Raw genomic sequence first — 21,124 nt, 5'->3', positions numbered from 1 at the left:
TGATAGGAGAGTTAGACCTCTCTACAGTAAACACAGATGATAGGAGAGTTAGACCTCTCTACAGTAAACACAGATGATAGGGAGGGTTAGACCTCTCTACAGTAAACACAGATGATAGGAGAGTTAGACCTCTCTACAGTAAACACAGATGATAGGGAGAGTTAGACCTCTCTACAGTAAACACAGATGATAGGAGAGTTAGACCTCTCTACAGTAAACACAGATGATAGGAGAGTTAGACCTCTCTACAGTAAACACAGATGATAGGGAGAGTTAGACCTCTACAGTAAACACAGATGATAGGAGAGTTAGACCTCTCTACAGTAAACACAGATGACAGGGAGAGTTAGACCTCTCTACAGTAAACACAGATGATAAGTATCTGGATTGGGGGGAGGGTGAATGTGACCCCTATTGGTTATTGATTGGGGGGGAAGGTGAATGTGACCCCTATTGGTTAAGGATTGGGGGGGAGGGTGAATGTGACCCCTATTGGTTAAGGATTGGGGGGAGGGTAAATGTGACCCCTATTGGTTAAGGATTGGGGGGGGGGGGTGAATGGTAGTAGTAATAGTAGTAGTAGTACTAATAGCAGTAGTAGTACTAATAGTAGTAGTAGTAGTAGCAGCAGTAGTAGTAGTAGTAATAGTAGTAGTAGTAGTAGTAGTAGCATAATGTTGTGTCTGTGGGTGGGGGTAGGGGATAATGTTGAATCTATGGGTGGTGGTAGGGGATAATGTTGAATCTATGCGTGGTGGTGGGGGATAATGTTGAATCTATGGGTGGTGGTAGGGGATAATGTTGTGTCTGTGGGTGGTGGTAGGGGATAATGTTGTGTCTATGGGTGGTGGTAGGAGATAATGTTGAATCTATGGGTGGTGGTAGGGGTTAATGTTGTGTCTATGGGTGGTGGTAGGGGATAATGTTGAATCTATGGGTGGTGGTAGGGGTTAATGTTGAATCTATGGGTGGTACGGGGGATAATGTTGAATCTATGCGTGGTGGTAGGGGATAATGTTGTGTCTATGGGTGGTGGTAGGGGATAATGTTGTGTCTATGGGTGGTGGTAGGGGATAATGTTGAATCTATGGGTGGTGGTAGGGGATAATGTTGAATCTATGGGTGGTGGTAGGGGATAATGTTGAATCTATGGGTGGTCGTAGGGGATAATGTTGAATCTATGGGTGGTGGTAGGGGATAATGTTGAATCTATATGTGGTGGTAGGGGATAATGTTGTGTGGCTCTTGCAACGCCAGTATAGTGGGTCTGATTCTCGGAACACCCATACATCAAAAAATGTCTACAAGCGTGTCCAACCTAAACGGCAGATATTAGTGGGTAGTATCAGTGGGTAGTATTAGTGGGTAGTATCAGTGGGTAGTATCAGTGGGTAGTATTAGTGGGTAGTATCAGTTGGTAGTATTAGTGGGTAGTATCAGTGGGTAGTATCAGTGGGTAGTATTAGTGGGTAGTATTAGTGGGTAGTATCAGTGGGTAGTATCAGTGGGTAGTATCAGTGGGGTAGTATCAGTGGGTAGTATCAGTGGGTAGTATTAGTGGGTAGTATCAGTGGGTAGTATCAGTGGGTAGTATCAGTGGGTAGTATTAGTGGGTAGTATCAGTGGGTAGTATCAGTGGGTAGTATCAGTGGGTAGTATTAGTTGGTAGTATCAGTGGGTAGTATCAGTGGGTAGTATCAGTGGGTAGTATCAGTGGGTAGTATCAGTGGGTAGTATTAGTGGGTAGTATTAGTGGGTAGTATCAGTGGGTAGTATCAGTGGGTAGTATCAGTGGGTAGTATCAGTGGGTAGTATTAGTGGGTAGTATCAGTGGGTAGTATCAGTGGGTAGTATCAGTGGGTAGTATCAGTGGGTAGTATCAGTGGGTAGTATCAGTGGGTAGTATCAGTGGGTAGTATCAGTGGGTAGTATCAGTGGGTAGTATTAGTGGGTAGTATCAGTGGGTAGCATTAGTGGGTAGTATCAGTGGGTAGTATTAGTGGGTAGTATTAGTGGGTAGTATCAGTGGGTAGTATCAGTGGGTAGTATCAGTGGGTAGTATCAGTGGGTAGTATTAGTGGGTAGTATTAGTGGGTAGTATTAGTGGGTAGTATCAGTGGGTAGTATCAGTGGGTAGTATCAGTGGGTAGTATTAGTGGGTAGTATTAGTGGGTAGTATCAGTGGGTAGTATCAGTGGGTAGTATTAGTGGGTAGTATCAGTGGGTAGTGTCAGTGGGTAGTTTTAGTGGGTAGTATCAGTGGGTAGTATAAGTGGGTAGTATTAGTGGGTAGTATCAGTGGGTAGTGTCAGTGGGTAGTATTAGTGGGTAGTATCAGTGGGTAGTATCAGTGGGTAGTATCAGTTGGTAGTATCAGTGGGTAGTATCAGTGGGTAGTATCAGTGGGTAGTATCAGTGGGTAGTATCAGTGGGTAGTATCAGTGGGTAGTATCAGTGGGTAGTATTAGTGGGTAGTATCAGTGGGTAGTATTAGTGGGTAGTATCAGTGGGTAGTATTAGTGGGTAGTATCAGTGAGTAGTATCAGTGGGTAGTATCAGTGGGTAGTATTAGTGGGTAGTATCAGTGGGTAGTATTAGTGGGTAGTATTAGTGGGTAGTATTAGTGGGTAGTATCAGTGGGTAGTATCAGTGGGTAGTATTAGTGGGTAGTAATAGTGGGTAGTATTAGTTGTTGACCTGTGTGCCGGGGCAGTTGATGTCCAAGGGGTCGCTCCACTCTGGAGACGTCCGCAGGTCGCCGGGCTGCAGACTGGAGCCAGGGGCCACGTTTGGGTTAGCAGGGGCCACGTTTGGGTTAGCAGGGGCCACGTTTGGGTTAGGACTGGTCTTCAGCAGCACGGTGGGTAGAGCCTCTCTCTGTCTGCAGTCAGGGAAGCTGGAGAAGTGGTGGTAGAGTCCATGGTGGAGGGAGGAGTTGGCAGGGAGGGGGCGGCAGTACACCTCTGTCCTTGGGGGTTCTGGGGGGGGGGGGGGGCAAATGGGAAACAGTTGATCGATGTTATTTGACCATTTAAAAAAGACATTCAGAAAGTATGTATATTTTAAAAAACGTGTGTGAGGTTAACACATGAAGAGAGGTGTAGTTCTGACATCAGGTCTGAGGTTGGGAGGAGGAGAGATGTCTTGTGGCATAACAGTGTGTGTGTGTGTGTGTGTGTGTGTGTGTCAGACCTTACCCTTGACATTCTCCCTGAGCAGCATAGAGAGCGGGGTCTGGTTGTGGATGACCATGTGAGGACAGGGGTCCTCGCTCAGCGTCAGGTAGGTGATGCCCAGGTGTTCATGATAAGTCATCACCAACGCTCTGGAACAAACAAAACACTTAGTCATTAAACCACCTGCAGCACAGGTCCCTCTGTCCCTCACTGAGCCCAGAGACAGGCCCTTCTGTCCCTCACTGAGCCCAGAGACAGGCCTGCAGCACAGGTCCCTCTGTCCCTCACTGAGCCCAGAGACAGGCCCTGCAGCACAGGTCCCTCTGTCCCTCACTGAGCCCAGAGACAGGCCCTGCAGCACAGGTCCCTCTGTCCCTCACTGAGCCCAGAGACAGGCCCTGCAGCACAGGTCCCTCTGTCCCTCACTGAGCCCAGAGACAGGCCCTGCAGCACAGGTCCCTCTGTCCCTCACTGAGCCCAGAGACAGGCCTGCAGCACAGGTCCCTCTGTCCCTCACTGAGCCCAGAGACAGGCCCTGCAGCACAGGTCCCTCTGTCCCTCACTGAGCCCAGAGACAGGCCTGCAGCACAGGTCCCTCTGTCCCTCACTGAGACCAGAGACAGGCCTGCAGCACAGGTCCCTCTGTCCCTCACTGAGCCCAGAGACAGGCCTGCAGCACAGGTCCCTCTGTCCCTCTGTCCCTCACTGAGCCCAGAGACAGGCCTGCAGCACAGGTCCCTCTGTCCCTCACTGAGACCAGAGACAGGCCTGCAGCACAGGTCCCTCTGTCCCTCACTGAGCCCAGAGACAGGCCTGCAGCACAGGTCCCTCTGTCCCTCACTGAGCCCAGAGACAGGCCTGCAGCACAGGTCCCTCTGTCCCTCACTGAGCCCAGAGACAGGCCTGCAGCACAGGTCCCTCTGTCCCTCACTGAGCCCAGAGGCAGGCCCTGCAGGGTAGGGCCCTGATTGGAGGCAGGCCTGCAGGGTAGGGCCCTGATTGGAGGCAGGCCTGCAGGGTAGGGCCCTGATTGGAGGCAGGTCTGCAGGGTAGGGCCCTGATTGGAGGCAGGCCTGCAGGGTAGGGCCCTGATTGGAGACAGGCCTGCAGGGTAGGGCCCTGATTGGAGGCAGGCCTGCAGGGTAGGGCCCTGATTGGAGGCAGGCCTGGGGAGTAAGGGACACACACAGAAACACAGAGGGAAACACAGCTGGGCCATGAAAGAACAAAAGACTGAAAGTATCTGTGTTGTAAAAATCACTTCTGAACTCTTGGGTCCAATTATGAAGAGGAGACGCTGTTTCTGTTTCCTTTGAGAGGAAAGCTGTCCAAACAGTCGACTAGAAGAGCCTGTGTTTAGGCCACCCCCGTAGACAAGAGAGAGAGAGAGAGAGGGAGAGAGAGAGAGAGAAACAGACAGAGAGAGAGAGAGAGAGAGAGAGAAACAGACAGAGAGAGAGAGAGAGAGAGAGAGAGAGAGAGAAACAGAGAGAGAGAGAGAGAGAGAGAGAACAGAGAGAGAGAGAGAAAACAGACAGAGAGGGAGAGAGAGAACAGAGAGAGGGAGAGAGACAGAGATAGAGAGACAGAGATAGAGAGAGGGAGAGAGATAGAAACAGACAGAGGGAGAGAAACAGAGAGAGGGAGAGAGAGAACAGAGAGAGGGAGAGAGAGAGAGGGAGAGAGGGAGAGAGAAACAGACAGAGAGGGAGAGAGAGAACAGAGAGAGGGAGAGAGACAGTGGAAATGATGAGGGCATCCCTTATGGCTCCAGTGCCAGTGTTTAACAGGGCATGACCACTAAAGGCTCTGTGCTTTATGTCCCCTAGCCAGGGTCTGTTCTGTCTGTCCTGACAGAACAGAGAAACTACAGGACAGAGAGACTACAGGACAGAGAGATTACAGGACAGAGAGACTACAGAGAGACTACAGGACAGAGAGACAACAGGACAGAGAGATTACAGGAGAGAGAGACTACAGGACAGAGAGACTACAGAGAGACTACAGGACAGAGAGACTACAGAACAGAGAGACTACAGGACATAGAGAGACTACAGGACAGAGAGAACGGAGAGACTAGTCTCTCTGTCCTGTAATCTCTCTGTTCTGCTCTGTTTCACCCACCTGGTGCTCAGACCACTGCTACTGCAGATCTCCCCAGGGACGGCCACACTCTGCCTGGAGAAGTCAGGTCTGATGGGGGCCGGGAGGCTCCAGGACTCAGACCCAGCTACAGGTCCAGGGTCTGTGGTGGGCAGGCAGCTGAACATCATGTGTCTGGTCGGTAGAGGGAACTGAGGGACCTCCCCGTCCTTTCTTAGCAGATCCCAGCAGGCCACAGAGACAGGTCTGAAAGGTGACTTCTGTCCTGCTGGAGCCAGGCTGAACACTGCTGTATCTGGGAGAGGACAGGCCTAGAGAAGACAGGAGACGGCTAGTTATTTCACACTCTGGAACTGCACCTAACCAAGCAACAAAAACAAACTCAGTAACTGCTCATTTGGGTTGAAAATGAGTTAACGTCATTTTTTGATACATTAAATACATTCTTAATCACGTGGACAAGTATCCTGCCTCGATTGTATTGTGTTTTGGAGAAAATGGAGGGTCATGTTAGCCAGTAACTGCATAAAGTTACTGTGAAAGGTGGCCACACTATGAGTAGTTCACGCTCTTTTCGCTCGGTAGGACAGCGGAGTGTAACGCGACCTTGTCGTTCCTCCCAGAGAGAACTTGTTCCTCCCAGAGAGAACTTGTTCCTCCCAGAGAGAACTTGTTCCTCCCAGAGAGAACTTGTTGTTCCTCCCAGAGAGAACTTGCCGTTCCTCCCAGAGAGAACTTGTTCCTCCCAGAGAGAACTTGTTCCTCCCCAGAGAGAACTTGCCGTTCCTCCCAGAGAGAACTTGTTCCTCCCAGAGAGAACTTGTTCCTCCCCAGAGAGAACTTGTTCCTCCCAGAGAGAACTTGCCGTTCCTCCCAGAGAGAACTTGTTCCTCCCAGAGAGAACTTGCCGTTCCTCCCAGAGAGAACTTGTTCCTCCCAGAGAGAACTTGTTCCTCCCAGAGAGAATTTGTTCCTCCCAGAGAGAACTTGCCGTTCCTCCCAGAGAGAACTTGCCGTTCCTCCCAGAGAGAACTTGTTCCTCCCAGAGAGAACTTGTTCCTCCCAGAGAGAACTTGTTCCTCCCAGAGAGAACTTGTTCCTCCCAGAGAGAACTTGTCGTTCCTCCCAGAGAGAACTTGTTCCTCCCAGAGAGAACTTGTTCCTCCCAGAGAGAACTTGTTCCTCCCAGAGAGAACTTGCCGTTCCTCCCAGAGAGAACTTGTTCCTCCCAGAGAGAACTTGCCGTTCCTCCCAGAGAGAACTTGTTCCTCCCAGAGAGAACTTGCCGTTCCTCCCCAGAGAGAACTTGCCGTTCCTCCCTAGAGAGAACTTGTTCCTCCCAGAGAGAACTTGCCGTTCCTCCCCAGAGAGAACTTGTTCCTCCCAGAGAGAACTTGCCGTTCCTCCCCAGAGAGAACTTGTTCCTCCCAGAGAGAACTTGTTCCTTCCTCCCCAGAGAGAACTTGTTCCTCCCAGAGAGACCTTGCCGTTCCTCCCCAGAGAGAACTTGTTCCTCCCCAGAGAGAACTTGTTCCTCCCAGAGAGAACTTGCCGTTCCTCCCAGAGAGAACTTGCCGTTCCTCCCAGAGAGAACTTGTTCCTCCCCAGAGATAACTTGCCGTTCCTCCCCAGAGAGAACTTCCCGTTCCTCCCCAGAGAGAACTTGCCGTTCCTCCCCAGAGAGAACTTGTTCCTCCCAGAGAGAACTTGCCGTTCCTCCCCAGAGATAACTTGCCGTTCCTCCCCAGAGATAACTTGCCGTTCCTCCCCAGAGAGAACTTGCCGTTCCTCCCAGAGAGAACTTGCCGTTCCTCCCCAGAGAGAACTTGCCGTTCCTCCCAGAGAGAACTTGTTGTTCCTCCCCAGAGAGAACTTGCCGTTCCTCCCAGAGAGAACTTGCCGTTCCTCCCCAGAGATAACTTGTCGTTCCTCCCAGAGAGAACTTGCCGTTCCTCCCCAGAGAGAACTTGCCGTTCCTCCCAGAGAGAACTTGTTCCTCCCAGAGAGAACTTGCCGTTCTCCCCAGAGAGAACTTGCCGTTCCTCCCCAGAGAGAACTTGCCGTTCCTCCCCAGAGAGAACTTGCCGTTCTCCCCAGAGATGTCTAAACTGGTAGCAGGGTTCCCCATGCTGAGAACAGTGAGCAGTTTGGTACGGACGAGGTTAGGCAGCATGATGAACAGCCAACTACAAAAGCCTGCCGTCGTTTTGTGGTCTGCGTTTTAAAGCCGTCACAATCCTGCCGTTAAGGTTCTTCGTCTAACCGGCAGTGGCAACTGGTAACCTCACGCCATCGTCTTCTCCGGAGGATCTGAAGGCTCGTTAAATGACATCACCACGGGGACGGGGGGCGCGTCCTGAGATGAAAGCACAAACCTGCATCCAATTCATGGGGTTTGTCTGATGTGTCTGGGCTGTGGAGTGCCAACGACCACATGGTGAGACTGGCAGAGTGGGGAGCAGGGGGAGAAACACGATATGGTGTGTGTGTGTGTGTGTGTGTGTGTGTGTGTGTGTGTGTGTGTGTGTGTGTGTGTGTGTGGAGAACATGAACTGATGGGAAACAAGCCTCTGTTCTCCACAGAGCAGTGTATCTCAACCCCAGAAGGGCGGCACGTTTTGGGTTTTTTGCCTTCGCAGCTGATTAATGATGAGTTGATCATGTAAACCAGCTGTGTAGGGATGGAGCAAAAACCTACATCGCCAGCCCTCGGGGTCGCCATTCCTCGGGGTCGCCCTAGGGGTCGCCAGCCCTCGGGGTCGCCAGCCCTCGGGGTCGCCAGCCCTCAGGGTCGCCAGCCCTCGGGGTCGCCAGCCCATGGGGTCGCCAGCCCTCGGGGTCGCCAGCCCTCGGGGTCGCCAGCCCTCGGGGTCGCCAGCCCTTGAGGTCGCCAGCCCTCGTGGTCGCCAGCCCTTGGGGTCGCCAGCACCAGGATTGAGAACCACTGCCCTAGAGGCTGGGGGATTCTACACCACACTAGAAAGAGTGAGTGTGTGTGTGTGTGTGTGTGTGTGTGTGTGTGTGTGTGTGTGTGTGTGTGTGTGTGTGTGTCAAATCAAATTGTATTAGTCACATGTGCCCAATACAACAGATGTAGGTAGACCTTACAGTGAAATGCTGACTGACAAGCCCTTAACTCTAATCTATTTAAAACTGAATTGTTAGTTAAGAAAATATTTACTAAATAAACTAAAGTAAAAAAATAATTTAAAAAATGTACACTAAAAATAATGAGGCTATATACAGGGGGTACCAGTACAGAGTCAATGTGGAGGCTATATACAGGGGGTACCAGTACAGAGTCAATGTGGAGGCTATATACAGGGGGTACCGGTACAGAGTCAATGTGGAGGCTATATACAGGGGGTACCAGTACAGAGTCAATGTGGAGGCTATATACAGGGGGTACCGGTACAGAGTCAATGTGGAGGCTATATACAGGGGGTACCGGTACAGAGTCAATGTGGAGGCTATATACAGGGGGTACCGGTACAGAGTCAATGTGGAGGCTATATACAGGGTGTTACGGTACAGAGTCAATGTGGAGGCTATATACAGGGGTTACCGGTACAGAGTCAATGTGGAGGTTATATACAGGGTGTTACGGTACAGAGTCAATGTGGAGGCTATATACAGGGGGTACCGGTACAGAGTCAATGTGGAGGCTATATACAGGAGGTACCGGTACAGAGTCAATGTGGAGGCTATATACAGGGGGTACCGGTACAGAGTCAATGTGGAGACTATATACAGGGGGTACCAGTACAGAGTCAATGTGGAGGCTATATACAGGGGGTACCGGTACAGAGTCAATGTGGAGGCTATATACAGGGTATTACGGTACAGAGTCAATGTGGAGGCTATATACAGGGTATTACGGTACAGAGTCAATGTGGAGGCTATATACAGGGGGTACCGGTACAGAGTCAATGTGGAGGCTATATACAGGGGGTACCGGTACAGAGTCAATGTGGAGGCTATATACAGGGGTACCGGTACAGAGTCAATGTGGAGGCTATATACAGGGGGTATCGGTACAGAGTCAATGTGGAGGCTATATACAGGGGGTACCGGTACAGAGTCAATGTGGAGGCTATATACAGGGGGTACCGGTACAGAGTCAATGTGGAGGCTATATACAGGGGGTACCGGTACAGAGTCAATGTGGAGGCTATATACAGGGGGTACCGGTACAGAGTCAATGTGGAGGCTATATACAGGGGGTACCGGTACAGAGTCAATGTGGAGGCTATATACAGGGGGTACCGGTACAGAGTCAATGTGGAGGCTATATACAGGGGGTACCAGTACAGAGTCAATGTGGAGGCTATATACAGGGGGTACCGGTACAGAGTCAATGTGGAGGCTATATACAGGGGGTACCGGTACAGAGTCAATGTGGAGGTTATATACAGGGGGTACCGGTACAGAGTCAATGTGGAGGCTATATACAGGGGGTACCGGTACAGAGTCAATGTGGAGGCTATATACAGGGGGTACCGGTACAGAGTCAAGGTGGAGGCTATATACAGGGGGTACCGGTACAGAGGTCAATGTGGAGGCTATATACAGGGGGTACCGGTACAGAGTCAATGTGGAGGCTATATACAGGGGGTACCGGTACAGAGTCAATGTGGAGGCTATATACAGGGGGTACCGGTACAGAGTCAATGTGGAGGCTATATACAGGGTGTTACGGTACAGAGTCAATGTGGAGGCTATATACAGGGGTTACCGGTACAGAGTCAATGTGGAGGTTATATACAGGGTGTTACGGTACAGAGTCAATGTGGAGGCTATATACAGGGGGTACCGGTACAGAGTCAATGTGGAGGCTATATACAGGAGGTACCGGTACAGAGTCAATGTGGAGGCTATATACAGGGGGTACCGGTACAGCGTCAATGTGGAGACTATATACAGGGGGTACCAGTACAGAGTCAATGTGGAGGCTATATACAGGGGGTACCGGTACAGAGTCAATGTGGAGGCTATATACAGGGTATTACGTACAGAGTCAATGTGGAGCTATATACAGGGTATTACGGTACAGATCAATGTGGAGGCTATTACGGGGGTACCGGTACAGAGTCAATGTGGAGGCTATATACAGGGGTACCGGTACAGAGTCAATGTGGAGGCTATATACAGGGGTACCGTACAGAGTCAATGTGGAGGCTATAACAGGGGGTACCGGTACAGAGTCAATGTGGAGCATATACAGGGGTACCGTACAGAGTCAATGTGGAGGCTATATACAGGGGGTACCGGTACAGAGTCAATGTGGAGGCTATATACAGGGGTACCGGTACAGAGTCAATGTGGAGGCTATATACAGGGGTACCGGTACAGAGTCAATGTGGAGGCTATATACAGGGGGTACCGGTACAGATCAATTGGAGGCTATATACAGGGGTACCGGTACAGAGTCAATGTGGAGGCTATATACAGGGGGTACCAGTACAGAGTCAATGTGGAGGCTATATACAGGGGTACCGGTACAGAGTCAATGTGGAGGCTATATACAGGGGGTACCGGTACAGAGTCAATGTGGAGGTTATATACAGGGGGTACCGGTACAGAGTCAATGTGGAGGCTATATACAAGGGGTACTGGTACAGAGTCAATGTGGAGGCTATATACAGGGGGTACCGGTACAGAGTCAATGTGGAGGCTATAACAGGGGGTACCGGTACAGAGTCATGTGGAGGCTATATACAGGGTGTTACGGTACAGAGTCAATGTGGAGGCTATATACAGGGGGTACCAGTACAGAGTCAATGTGGAGGCTATATACAGGGGGTACCAGTACAGAGTCAATGTGGAGCTATATACAAGGGGGTACCAGTACAGAGTCAATGTGGAGGCTATATACAGGGGGGTACCAGTACAGAAGTCAATGTGGAGGCTATATACAGGGGGTACCGGTACCGAGTCAATGTGGAGGCTATATACAGGGGTACCGGTACAGAGTCATGTGGAGGCTATATACAGGGGGTACCGGTACAGAGCAAATGTGGAGGCTATATACAGGGGGTACCGGTACAGAGTCAATGTGGAGGCTATATACAGGGGGTACCGGTACAGAGTCAATGTGGAGGCTATATACAGGGGGTACCGGTACAGAGTCAATGTGGAGGCTATATACAGGGGGTACCGGTACAGAGTCAATGTGGAGGCTATATACAAGGGGGTACCGGTACAGAGTCATGTGGAGGCTATATACAGGGGGTACCGTACAGAGTCAATGTGGAGGTTATATACATGGGGTACCGTACAGAGTCAATGTGGAGGCTATATACAGGGGTACCGTACAGAGTCAATGTGAGGCTATATACAGGGGGTACCAGTAACAGAGTCAAGTGGGAGGCTATATACAGGTGTTACGGTACAGAGTCATGTGGAGGGTATTACAGGGGGGTACCGGTACAGAGTCAATGTGGAGGGCTATATACAGGGGGTACCGGTACAGAGTCAATGTGGAGGCTATATCAGGGGGTACCGTACAGAGTCAATGTGGGAGGCTATATTACAGGAGGTACCGGTACAGAGTCAAGATGTTGAGGCTATATACAGGGTGTTACGGTACAGAGTCAATGTGGAGGCTATATACAGGGGGTACCGGTACAGAGTCAATGTGGAGGCTATATACAGGGGGGTACCGGTACAGGAGTCAATGTGGAGGCTATATACAGGGGGTACCGGTACAGAGTCAATGTGGCGCTATATACAGGGGGTACCGGTACAGAGTCAATGTGGAGGCTATATACAGGGGTACCGGTACAGAGTCAATGTGGAGGCTATATTACAGGGGGTACCGTACAGAGTCAATGTGGAGGCTATATAACCAGGGTGTTACGGTACAGAGTCCATGTGGAGGCTATATACAGGGGGTACCGGTACAGAGTCAATGTGGAGGCTATATACAGGGGGTACCTGGTACAGAGTCATGTGGAGGCTATATAACAGGGGGCACCGGTACAAGAGTCAATGTGGAGGCTATATACAGGGGGTACCCAGTACAGAGTCAATGTGAGGCTATAGTACAGGGGGTACCGGTACAGAGTCAATGTGGAGGCTATATACAGGGGGTACCGGTACAGAGTCAATGTGGAGGCTATATACAGGGGGTACCGGTACAGAGTCATGTGGAGGCTATATACAGGGGGTACCGGCACAGAGTCAATGTGGAGGCTATACAGGGGGTACCGGTACAGAGTCAATGTGGAGGCTATATACAGGGGGGTACCGGTACAGAGTCAATGTGGAGGCTATATACAGGGTGTTACGGTACAGAGTCAATGTGGAGGCTATATACAGGGGGGTACCGGTACAGAGTCAATGTGGAGGCTATATACAGGGGGTACCGGTACAGAGTCAATGTGGAGGCTATATACAGGGGGTACCAGTACAGAGTCAATGTGGAGGTATATACAGGGGGTACCGGTACAGAGTCAATGTGGAGGCTATATACAGGGGTACCGGTACAGAGTCAATGTGGAGGCTATATACAGGGGGTACCAGTACAGAGTCAATGTGGAGGCTATATACAGGGTGTTACGGTACAGAGTCAATGTGGAGGTTATATACAGGGGGGTACCGGTACAGAGTCAATGTGGAGGCTATATACAGGGGGTACCGGTACAGAGTCAATGTGGAGGCTATATACAGGGGGTACCGGTACAGAGTCAATGTGGAGGCTATATACAGGAGGTACCGGTACAGAGTCAATGTGGGAGGCTATATACAGGGGTGTTACGGTACAGAGTCAATGTGGAGGCTATATACAGGGGGGTACCGGTACAGAGTCCAGGGGGGTACCGGTACAGAGTCAATGTGGAGGCTATATACAGGGGGTACCCGGTACAGAGTCAAATGTGTGAGGCTATATACAGGGGGTACCGGTACAGAGTCAATGTGGAGGCTATATACAGGGGGTACCGGTACAGAGTCAATGTGGAGGCTATATACAGGGGGTACCGGTACAGAGTCAATGTGGAGGCGATATACAGGGTGTTACGGTACAGAGGTCAATCAATGTGGAGGCTATATACAGGGGGTACCGGTACAGAGTCAATGTGGAGCTATATAGGGGTACCGGTACAGTCAATGTGGAGGCTATATACAGGGGGCACCGGTACAGAGTCAATGTGGAGGCTATATACAGGGGGTACCGGTACAGAGTCAATGTGGAGGCTATATACAGGGGGGTACCGGTACAGAGTCAATGTGGAGGCTATATACAGGGGGTACCGGTACCGAGTCAATGTGGAGGCTATATACAGGGGGTACCGGTACAGAGTCAATGTGGAGGCTATATACAGGGGGGTACCGGCACAGAGTCAATGTGGAGGCTATATACAGGGGGTACCGGTACAGAGTCAATGTGGAGGCTATATACAGGGGGTACCGGTACAGAGTCAATGTGGAGGCTATATACAGGGGGTACCGGTACAGAGTCAATGTGGAGGGGTATGAGGTAGTGGAGGTAATATGTACATGTAGGTAGGGGTATGAGGTAATTGGGTGAAATGGGGTGAAATGCATCAATAATAAACAGCAAGTAGCTGCAATGTAAAACAATGTAAATAGTCCAGGTGGCCATTGGATTAGCTGTTCGGGAGTCTTATGGACCTAGACTTGGCGCTCCGGTACCGCCTGCCATGCGGCACTAGAGAGAACAGTCTATGACTAGGGTGGCTTTGACAATTTTAAGGGTCTGACACCGCCTGGTATAGATGACCTGGATGGCAGGCAGCTTAGCCCCAGTGATGTCCTGGGTCGTACACACTACCCTCTGTAGTGCCTTACGGTCGGAGGCCGAGTAGTCGCCGTACCAGGTAGTGATGCAAACATTCAGGATGCTCTCGATGGTGCAGCTGTAGAACATTTTGAGGATCTGAGGACCCATGCCAAATCTTTTTAGTTTCCTGAGGGGGAAATAGGCTTTGTCGTGCCCTCTTCACGACTGTCTTGGTGTGTTTGGACCATGTTAGTTTGTTGTTGATGTGGACACCGAGGAACTTGAAGCTCTCAACCTGCTCCACTGCAGCCCCGTCGATGAGAATGGTTCCCAGTCAGACAGTAGAGGTCTAGAGGACAGGAAGTAGGGGGTGTTACCTGGTCTGTGGTCCCCAGGGCCTGGTCAGACAGTAGGGCTCTATATGACAGGAAGTAGGGGGTGTTACCTGGTCTGTGGTCCCCAGGGCCTGGTCAGACAGTAGGGCTCTATATGACAGGAAGTAGGGGGTGTTACCTGGTCTGTGGTCCCCAGGGCCTGGTCAGACAGTAGGGCTCTATATGACAGGAAGTAGGGGGTGTTACCTGGTCTGTGGTCCCCAGGGCCTGGTCAGACAGTAGGGCTCTATATGACAGGAAGTAGGGGGTGTTGTTAACCAGGATGGTCCTGTCTTCTATCTGGATGATCTGGATGCCGTGTCTAACCACTGACGACACGCAGAACTGACAAACCTATAGGGAGGGGACACAGACACAGAGACACAGAGACACAGAGACAGATGGAGACAGAGAGACAGAGACAGAGAGAGAGAGAGACAGAGAGAGACAGAGAGAGAGAGAGAGAGAGAGAGAGAGAGACAGAGAGAGACAGAGAGAGACAGAGACAGACAGTGAGAGAGAGAGAGACAGAGAGAGACAGAGACAGAGAGAGAGAGAGAGAGAGACAGAGGCAGAGAGAGACAGAGACAGAGTTAATGCCTAACATTGCTTCCATTCACTCATGTCTATCTGATACTGTATTTCTATGTGTTAGTTAGTCTCATTGACACTTTATAGACAGGACAGTGATATGTGGGGAGGATGTGAGTACGGAGAGTCCCTAACCTTCTGTCTTCCAGGACTCCTCCCCAGGCGGATCTCTGCCTCCACATAGCCCTCCTCGTCCAGGGTGAGGACCTCGGGACTGGCACCTTCCTTCCAGCGCGGAGACGTCAGGTCATGGACCAGCTTCAGGGCTGTGGACTTATGGACCGTGTTAGTGTTGGACCAGTAGATGCCAAGCTGAAACGCCTCCTAGAGAGAGGGAGGGACAGAGAGGGACAAACGGACAGGGAGGAAGGGACAAAGAGAGAGGAAGGGACAAAGAGAGAGGGAGAGGGATGAAGATAGAGGTAGAGAGAGACAGAGAGAGGGAGAGAGAGACAGAGAGAGAGAGAGAGGGAGAGAGACAGAGACAGACAGACAGAGAGAGAGACAGAGAGACAGAGAGAGGGAGAGAGAGACAGAGAGAGAGGGAGAGACAGAGAGAGACAGAGAGAGAGAGAGACAGAGAGAGAGAGAGAGACAGAGACAGACAGACAGAGAGAGAGACAGAGAGACAGAGAGAGGGAGAGAGAGACAGAGAGAGAGGTAGGCCGTCATTGTAAATAAGAATTTGTTCTTAACTGACTTGCTTGGTTAAATAAAAGGTAAAATTAAATGAAATAGAGTGTCCTGGTTCGCTCCTCCAGACAGTATCTGGGGGTTTTACCGAGAATAGAAAAACATCCGGTCAGCAACAGTCCTGTGAAGAGAGGTCTGCTGCTTTTACAACAGCTAATGGGGATCCTAATAAAATACCAAAAACCCCAAAGAATTCAGGCTGTTCTGGAGGCAAAGGGTGGTCTGACCCCGGTACTAGATGGATGTACCTAATAAACTGGCCGCTGAGTGTATAATACACTAAGAGTGGCTGATATAAGACCTGATATACGACCTGCATAGCTCTAGAAGGTGACGATAACGGCAGCCATCTTGGTCAGCGATACCTTCAAAAACCAGTCTATATAAATCAAGGGTCTCTCCTCTCTCACCTTGAAGTTAGGAGGAACGAGGGTCTTCCCGGCGGGTATCTGCAGGACGATAGTCTCTCCTTCAAACAGCCAGAGGTCCCATGTAGAGTGGTTGGTTAACAGGGCCCAGGGAATGAGCTCTACGAGAAGAGTGTTGAGACCAGGTCTCCAGACGGACAACTTCACCTGCATGGGGCTGTCCCACTGGGCTAGGACCTCTGATCCAGGCCTACACAGAGATATACAGTTAAATACTGTAAACATCAACACCTATACAGCTCCCTGGGCTGTCCCACTGGGCTAGGACCTCTGATCCAGGCCTACACAGAGATATACAGTTAAATACTGTAAACATCAACACCTATACAGCTCCCTGGGATGGGGGGGGGGGGGGGGCTGTCCCACTGGGCTAGGACCTCTGATCCAGGCCTACACAGAGATATACAGTTAAATACTGTAAACATCAACACCTATACAGCTCCCTGGGATGGGGGGGGCTGTCCCACTGGGCTAGGACCTCTGATCCAGGCCTACACAGAGATATACAGTTAAATACTGTAAACATCAACAACTATACAGCTCCCGGGATGGGGGGGGGGGGGGCTGTCCCACTGGGCTAGGACCTCTGATCCAGGCCTACACAGAGATATACAGTTAAATACTGTAAACATCAACACCTATACAGCTCCCTGGGATGGGGGGGGGGCTGTCCCACTGGGCTAGGACTTCTGATCCAGGCCTACACAGAGATATACAGTTAAATACTGTAAACATCAACAACTATACAGCTCCCTGGGATGGGGGGGGCTGTCCCCCTGGGCTAGGACTTCTAATCCAGGCCTACACAGAGATATACAGTTAAATACTGTAAACATCAACACCTATACAGCTCCCTGGGCTGTCCCACTGGGCTAGGACCTCTGATCCAGGCCTACACAGAGATATACAGTTAAATACTGTAAACATCAACAACTATACAGCTCCCTGGGATGGGGGGGGACAGAGTTAAGGCCTCCACTATACACCTGTAACATGGAGGTCTCTGTCCCCCTGAGATAAGGCCTCCACTACACACCTGTAACATGGAGGTCTCTGTCCCCCTGAGATAAGGCCTCCACTATACACCTGTAACATGGAGGTCTCTGTCCCCCTGAGATAAGGCCTCCACTATACACCTGTAACATGGAGGTCTCTGTCCCCCTGAGATAAGGCCTCCACTATACACCTGTAACATGGAGGTCTCTGTCCCCCTGAGATAAGGCCTCCACTACACACCTGTGGTACAGACATGAACAATCACCATAACATCCAACTGCAACCAGGCTGAACAGACACGCGGAGGCACGCCAAGGAAGGACGCAGAAACACACGGAAACAAACAACTTATTATGCAGATACAAACAACATCAATCATCAGGGTAGGACACATGGGAACCGCATCAGCACACGCCAACAACACACACACACACACACATACACACACACACACACAATCAGCCCAAACACACTGATCAGCACCAGAATGGCAGAGAAAAATCTGTCTGCCTTCCACTAGGGGTCATGGGGTCATGTTAACATCAAAACCATGTCTCTGTCCTACTCCTGATGTTTCAGAGAAATATATTTAGAACGCAAATATGCATTTACTTGACTAGAACATTCTACGGCGGCCATGTTAGCTCCCCATTAGCATTACATGGGGAATGTTAGCTCCCCATTAGCATTACATGGGGAATGTTAGCTCCCCATTAGCATTACATGGGGAATATTAGCTCCCCATTAGCATTACATGGGGAATATTAGCTCACCATTAGCATTACATGGGGAATAATTAGCTCCCCATTAGCATTACATGGGGAATATTAGCTCCCCATTAGCATTACATGGGGAATATTAGCTCCCCATTAGCATTACATGGGGAATATTAGCTCCCCATTAGCATTACATGGGGAATATTAGCTCCCCATTAGCATTACATGGGGAATATTAGCTCCCCATTAGCATTACATGGGGAATATTAGCTCCCCATTAGCATTACATGGGGAATATTAGCTCCCCATTAGCATTACATGGGGAATGTTAGCTCCCCATTAGCATTACATGGGGAATGTTAGCTCCCCATTAGCATTACATGGGGAATATTAGCTCCCCATTAGCATTACATGGGGAATATTAGCTCCCCATTAGCATTACATGGGGAATATTAGCTCCCCATTAGCATTACATGGGGAATATTAGCTCCCCATTAGCATTACATGGGAATATTAGCTCCCCATTAGCATTACATGGGGAATATTAGCTCCCCATTAGCATTACATGGGGAATATTAGCTCCCCATTAGCATTACATGGGGAATATTAGCTCCCCATTAGCATTACATGGGGAATATTAGCTCCCCATTAGCATTACATGGGGAATATTAGCTCCCCATTAGCATACATGGGAATATTAAGCTCCCCATTAGCATTAATGGGGAATGTTTAGCTCCCCATTAGCATTACATGGGGAATGTTAGCTCCCCATTAGCATTACATGGGGAATATTAGCTCCCCATTAGCATTACATGGGGAATATTAGCTCCCCATTAGCATTACATGGGGAATATTTCAACAATGACATGTAGATGAATGTCTATGTAACTGTTGGCTGCTGAAACACCAACTCTACTGAACACTACGGACTCCTGTAGTGAAGGTAGACTCCAGGAGGACCTGTAGTGAAGGTAGACTCCAGGAGGACCTGTAGTGAAGGTCGACTCCAGGAGGACACCAGGTCCAGTTCCTGTGGTGAAGGTGGACTCCAGGAGGGCGCCAGGTCCAGTTCCTGTAGTGAAGATAGACTCCAGGAGGGTCCCAGGTCCAGTTCCTGTAGTGAAGGTAGACTCCAGGAGGGTCCCAGGTCCAGTTCCTGTAGTGAAGGTAGACTCCAGGAGGGTCCCAGGTCCAGTTCCTGTAGTGAAGGTAGACTCCAGGAGGGTCCCAGGTCCAGTTCCTGTAGTGAAGGTAGACTCCAGGATGGATACCAGGTCCAGTTCCTGTAGTGAAGGTAGACTCCAGAAGGAAACCAGAACCAGTTCCTGTGGTGAAGGTGGACTCCAGGAGGGCGCCAGGTCCAGTTCCTGTAGTGAAGGTAGACTCCAGGAGGGCGCTAGGTCCAGTTCCTGTAGTGAAGGTAGACTCCAGGAGGGCGCCAGGTCCAGTTCCTGTAGTGAAGGTAGACTCCAGGAGGGCGCCAGGTCCAGTTCCTGTAGTGAAGGTAGACTCCAGGAGGAAACCAGGTCCAGTTCCTGTAGTGAAGGTAGACTCCAGGAGGGCGCCAGGTCCAGTTCCTGTGGTGAAGGTAGACTCCAGGATGGAAACCAGGTCCAGTTCCTGTAGTGAAGGTAGACTCCAGGAGGAAAACCAGGTCAAAAACATCACATTAATCCTGCCGTACATACCTACACGTACGCTACGGTCACAAGACGCAGGCCTCCTAATTGTCCCTAGAACAGCTGGAGGCAGGGCTTTCTCCTATAGAGCTCCATTTTTATGGAACGGTCTGCCTACCCATGTGAGAGACGCAGACTCGGTCTCAACCTTTAAGTCTTTATTGAAGACTCATCTCTTCAGTGGGTCCTATGATTGAGTGTCGTCTGGCCCAGGAGTGTGAAGGTGAACAGAAAGGCTCTGGAGCAACGAACCGCCCTTGCTGTCTCTGCCTGGCCGGTTCCCCCTCTCTCCACTGGGATTCTCTGCCTCTAACCATATTACAGGGGCTGAGTCACTGGCTTACTGGTGTTCTTCCATGCCGTCCCTGGGAGGGGTGCGTCACTTGAGTGGGTTGAGTCACTGACGTGGTCTTCCTGTCTGGGTTGGCGCCCCCCCCTTGGGTTGTGCCGTGGCGGAGATCTTTGTGGGCTATACTCGGCCTTGTCTCAGGATGGTAAGTTGGTGGTTGAAGATATCCCTCTAGTGGTGTGGGGGCTGTACTTTGGCAAAGTGGGTGGGGTTATATCCTTCCTGTTTGGCGCTGTCCGTGGGTATCATCGGACGGGGCCACAGTGTCTCCTGACCCCTCCTGTCTCAGCCTCCAGTATTTATGCTGCTGTAGTTTATGTGTCGGGGGGCTAGGGTCAGTCTGTTACATCTGGAGTATTTCTCCTGTCTTATCCGGTGTCCTGTGTGAATTTAAGTATGCTCTCTCTAATTCTCTCTTTCTCTCTTTCTCTCGGAGGACCTGAGCCCTAGGACCATGCCTCAGGACTACCTAATACGATGACTCCTTGCTGTCCCCAGTCCACCTGGCCGTGCTGCTGATCCAGTTTCAACTGTTCTGCCTGCGGCTATGGAACTCTGACCTGTTCACCGGACGTGCTACCTGTCCCAGACCTGCTGTTTTCAACTCTCTAGAGACAGCAGGAGCAGTAGAGATACTCTCAATGATCGGCTATGAAAAGCCAACTGACATTTACTCCTGAGGTGCTGACCTGTTGCACCCTCGACAACTACTGTGATTATTATTATTTGACCCTGCTGGTCATTTATGAACGTTTGAACATCTTGGCCATGTTCTGTTATAATCTCCACCCGGCACAGCCAGAAGAGGACTGGCCACCCCTCATAGCCTGGTTCCTCTCTAGGTCTCTTCCTAGGTTCTGGCCTTTCTAGGGAGTTTTTCCTAGCCACCGTGCTTCTACACCTGCATTGCTTGCTGTTTGGGGTTTTAGGCTGGGTTTCTGTACAGCACTTTGAGACATCAGCTGATGTAAGAAGGGCTTTATAAATACATTTGATTTGATTTGAATGGTATTCTTTCTCATTAGATGATAGAGCTCTGTCCTGCCGAGAGGACTACTGAGGGGCTGAAGGTGAGGGCAGGAGAGAGCAACACAGCACATTATATTACTACTGAGAGGAGAGAGAGACAGAGATGGAGAGACAGATAGAGACGGAGAGGGAGAGATGGAGAGGGAGAGAGAGAGACGTAGATGGAGAGACAGAGACGTAGAGAGGGAGAGATGGAGAGACGGAGAGGGAGAGAGAGAGAGAGAGGGGGAGACGGAGATAGAGGGAC

At 50.4% G+C, this 21,124-nt stretch overlaps 1 protein-coding gene across 1 annotated transcript in view; it reads right to left on the bottom strand.

Moving 5' to 3' along the window:
• The window catches only part of LOC115187893 (vacuolar protein sorting-associated protein 13B), a gene marked incomplete at its 5' end in the record, with an annotated part of 34,152 nt that extends 17,854 nt beyond the window's left edge, over window positions 1-16,298 (bottom strand). The window contains 6 exon segments of the mRNA XM_029746942.1: window positions 2,698-2,978; window positions 3,198-3,325; window positions 5,301-5,590; window positions 14,604-14,750; window positions 15,123-15,311; window positions 16,091-16,298. Coding sequence (XP_029602802.1) covers window positions 2,698-2,978; window positions 3,198-3,325; window positions 5,301-5,590; window positions 14,604-14,750; window positions 15,123-15,311; window positions 16,091-16,298 — 1,243 coding nt within the window.
• Between the last annotated feature and the right edge of the window lie 4,826 nt (window positions 16,299-21,124).

The sequence above is a fragment of the Salmo trutta genome, unplaced genomic scaffold (genome assembly GCF_901001165.1).
Source record: "Salmo trutta unplaced genomic scaffold, fSalTru1.1, whole genome shotgun sequence".
Lineage (NCBI taxonomy): Eukaryota > Metazoa > Chordata > Actinopteri > Salmoniformes > Salmonidae > Salmo > Salmo trutta.
This window is presented reverse-complemented; position numbering and strand designations above follow the sequence as displayed.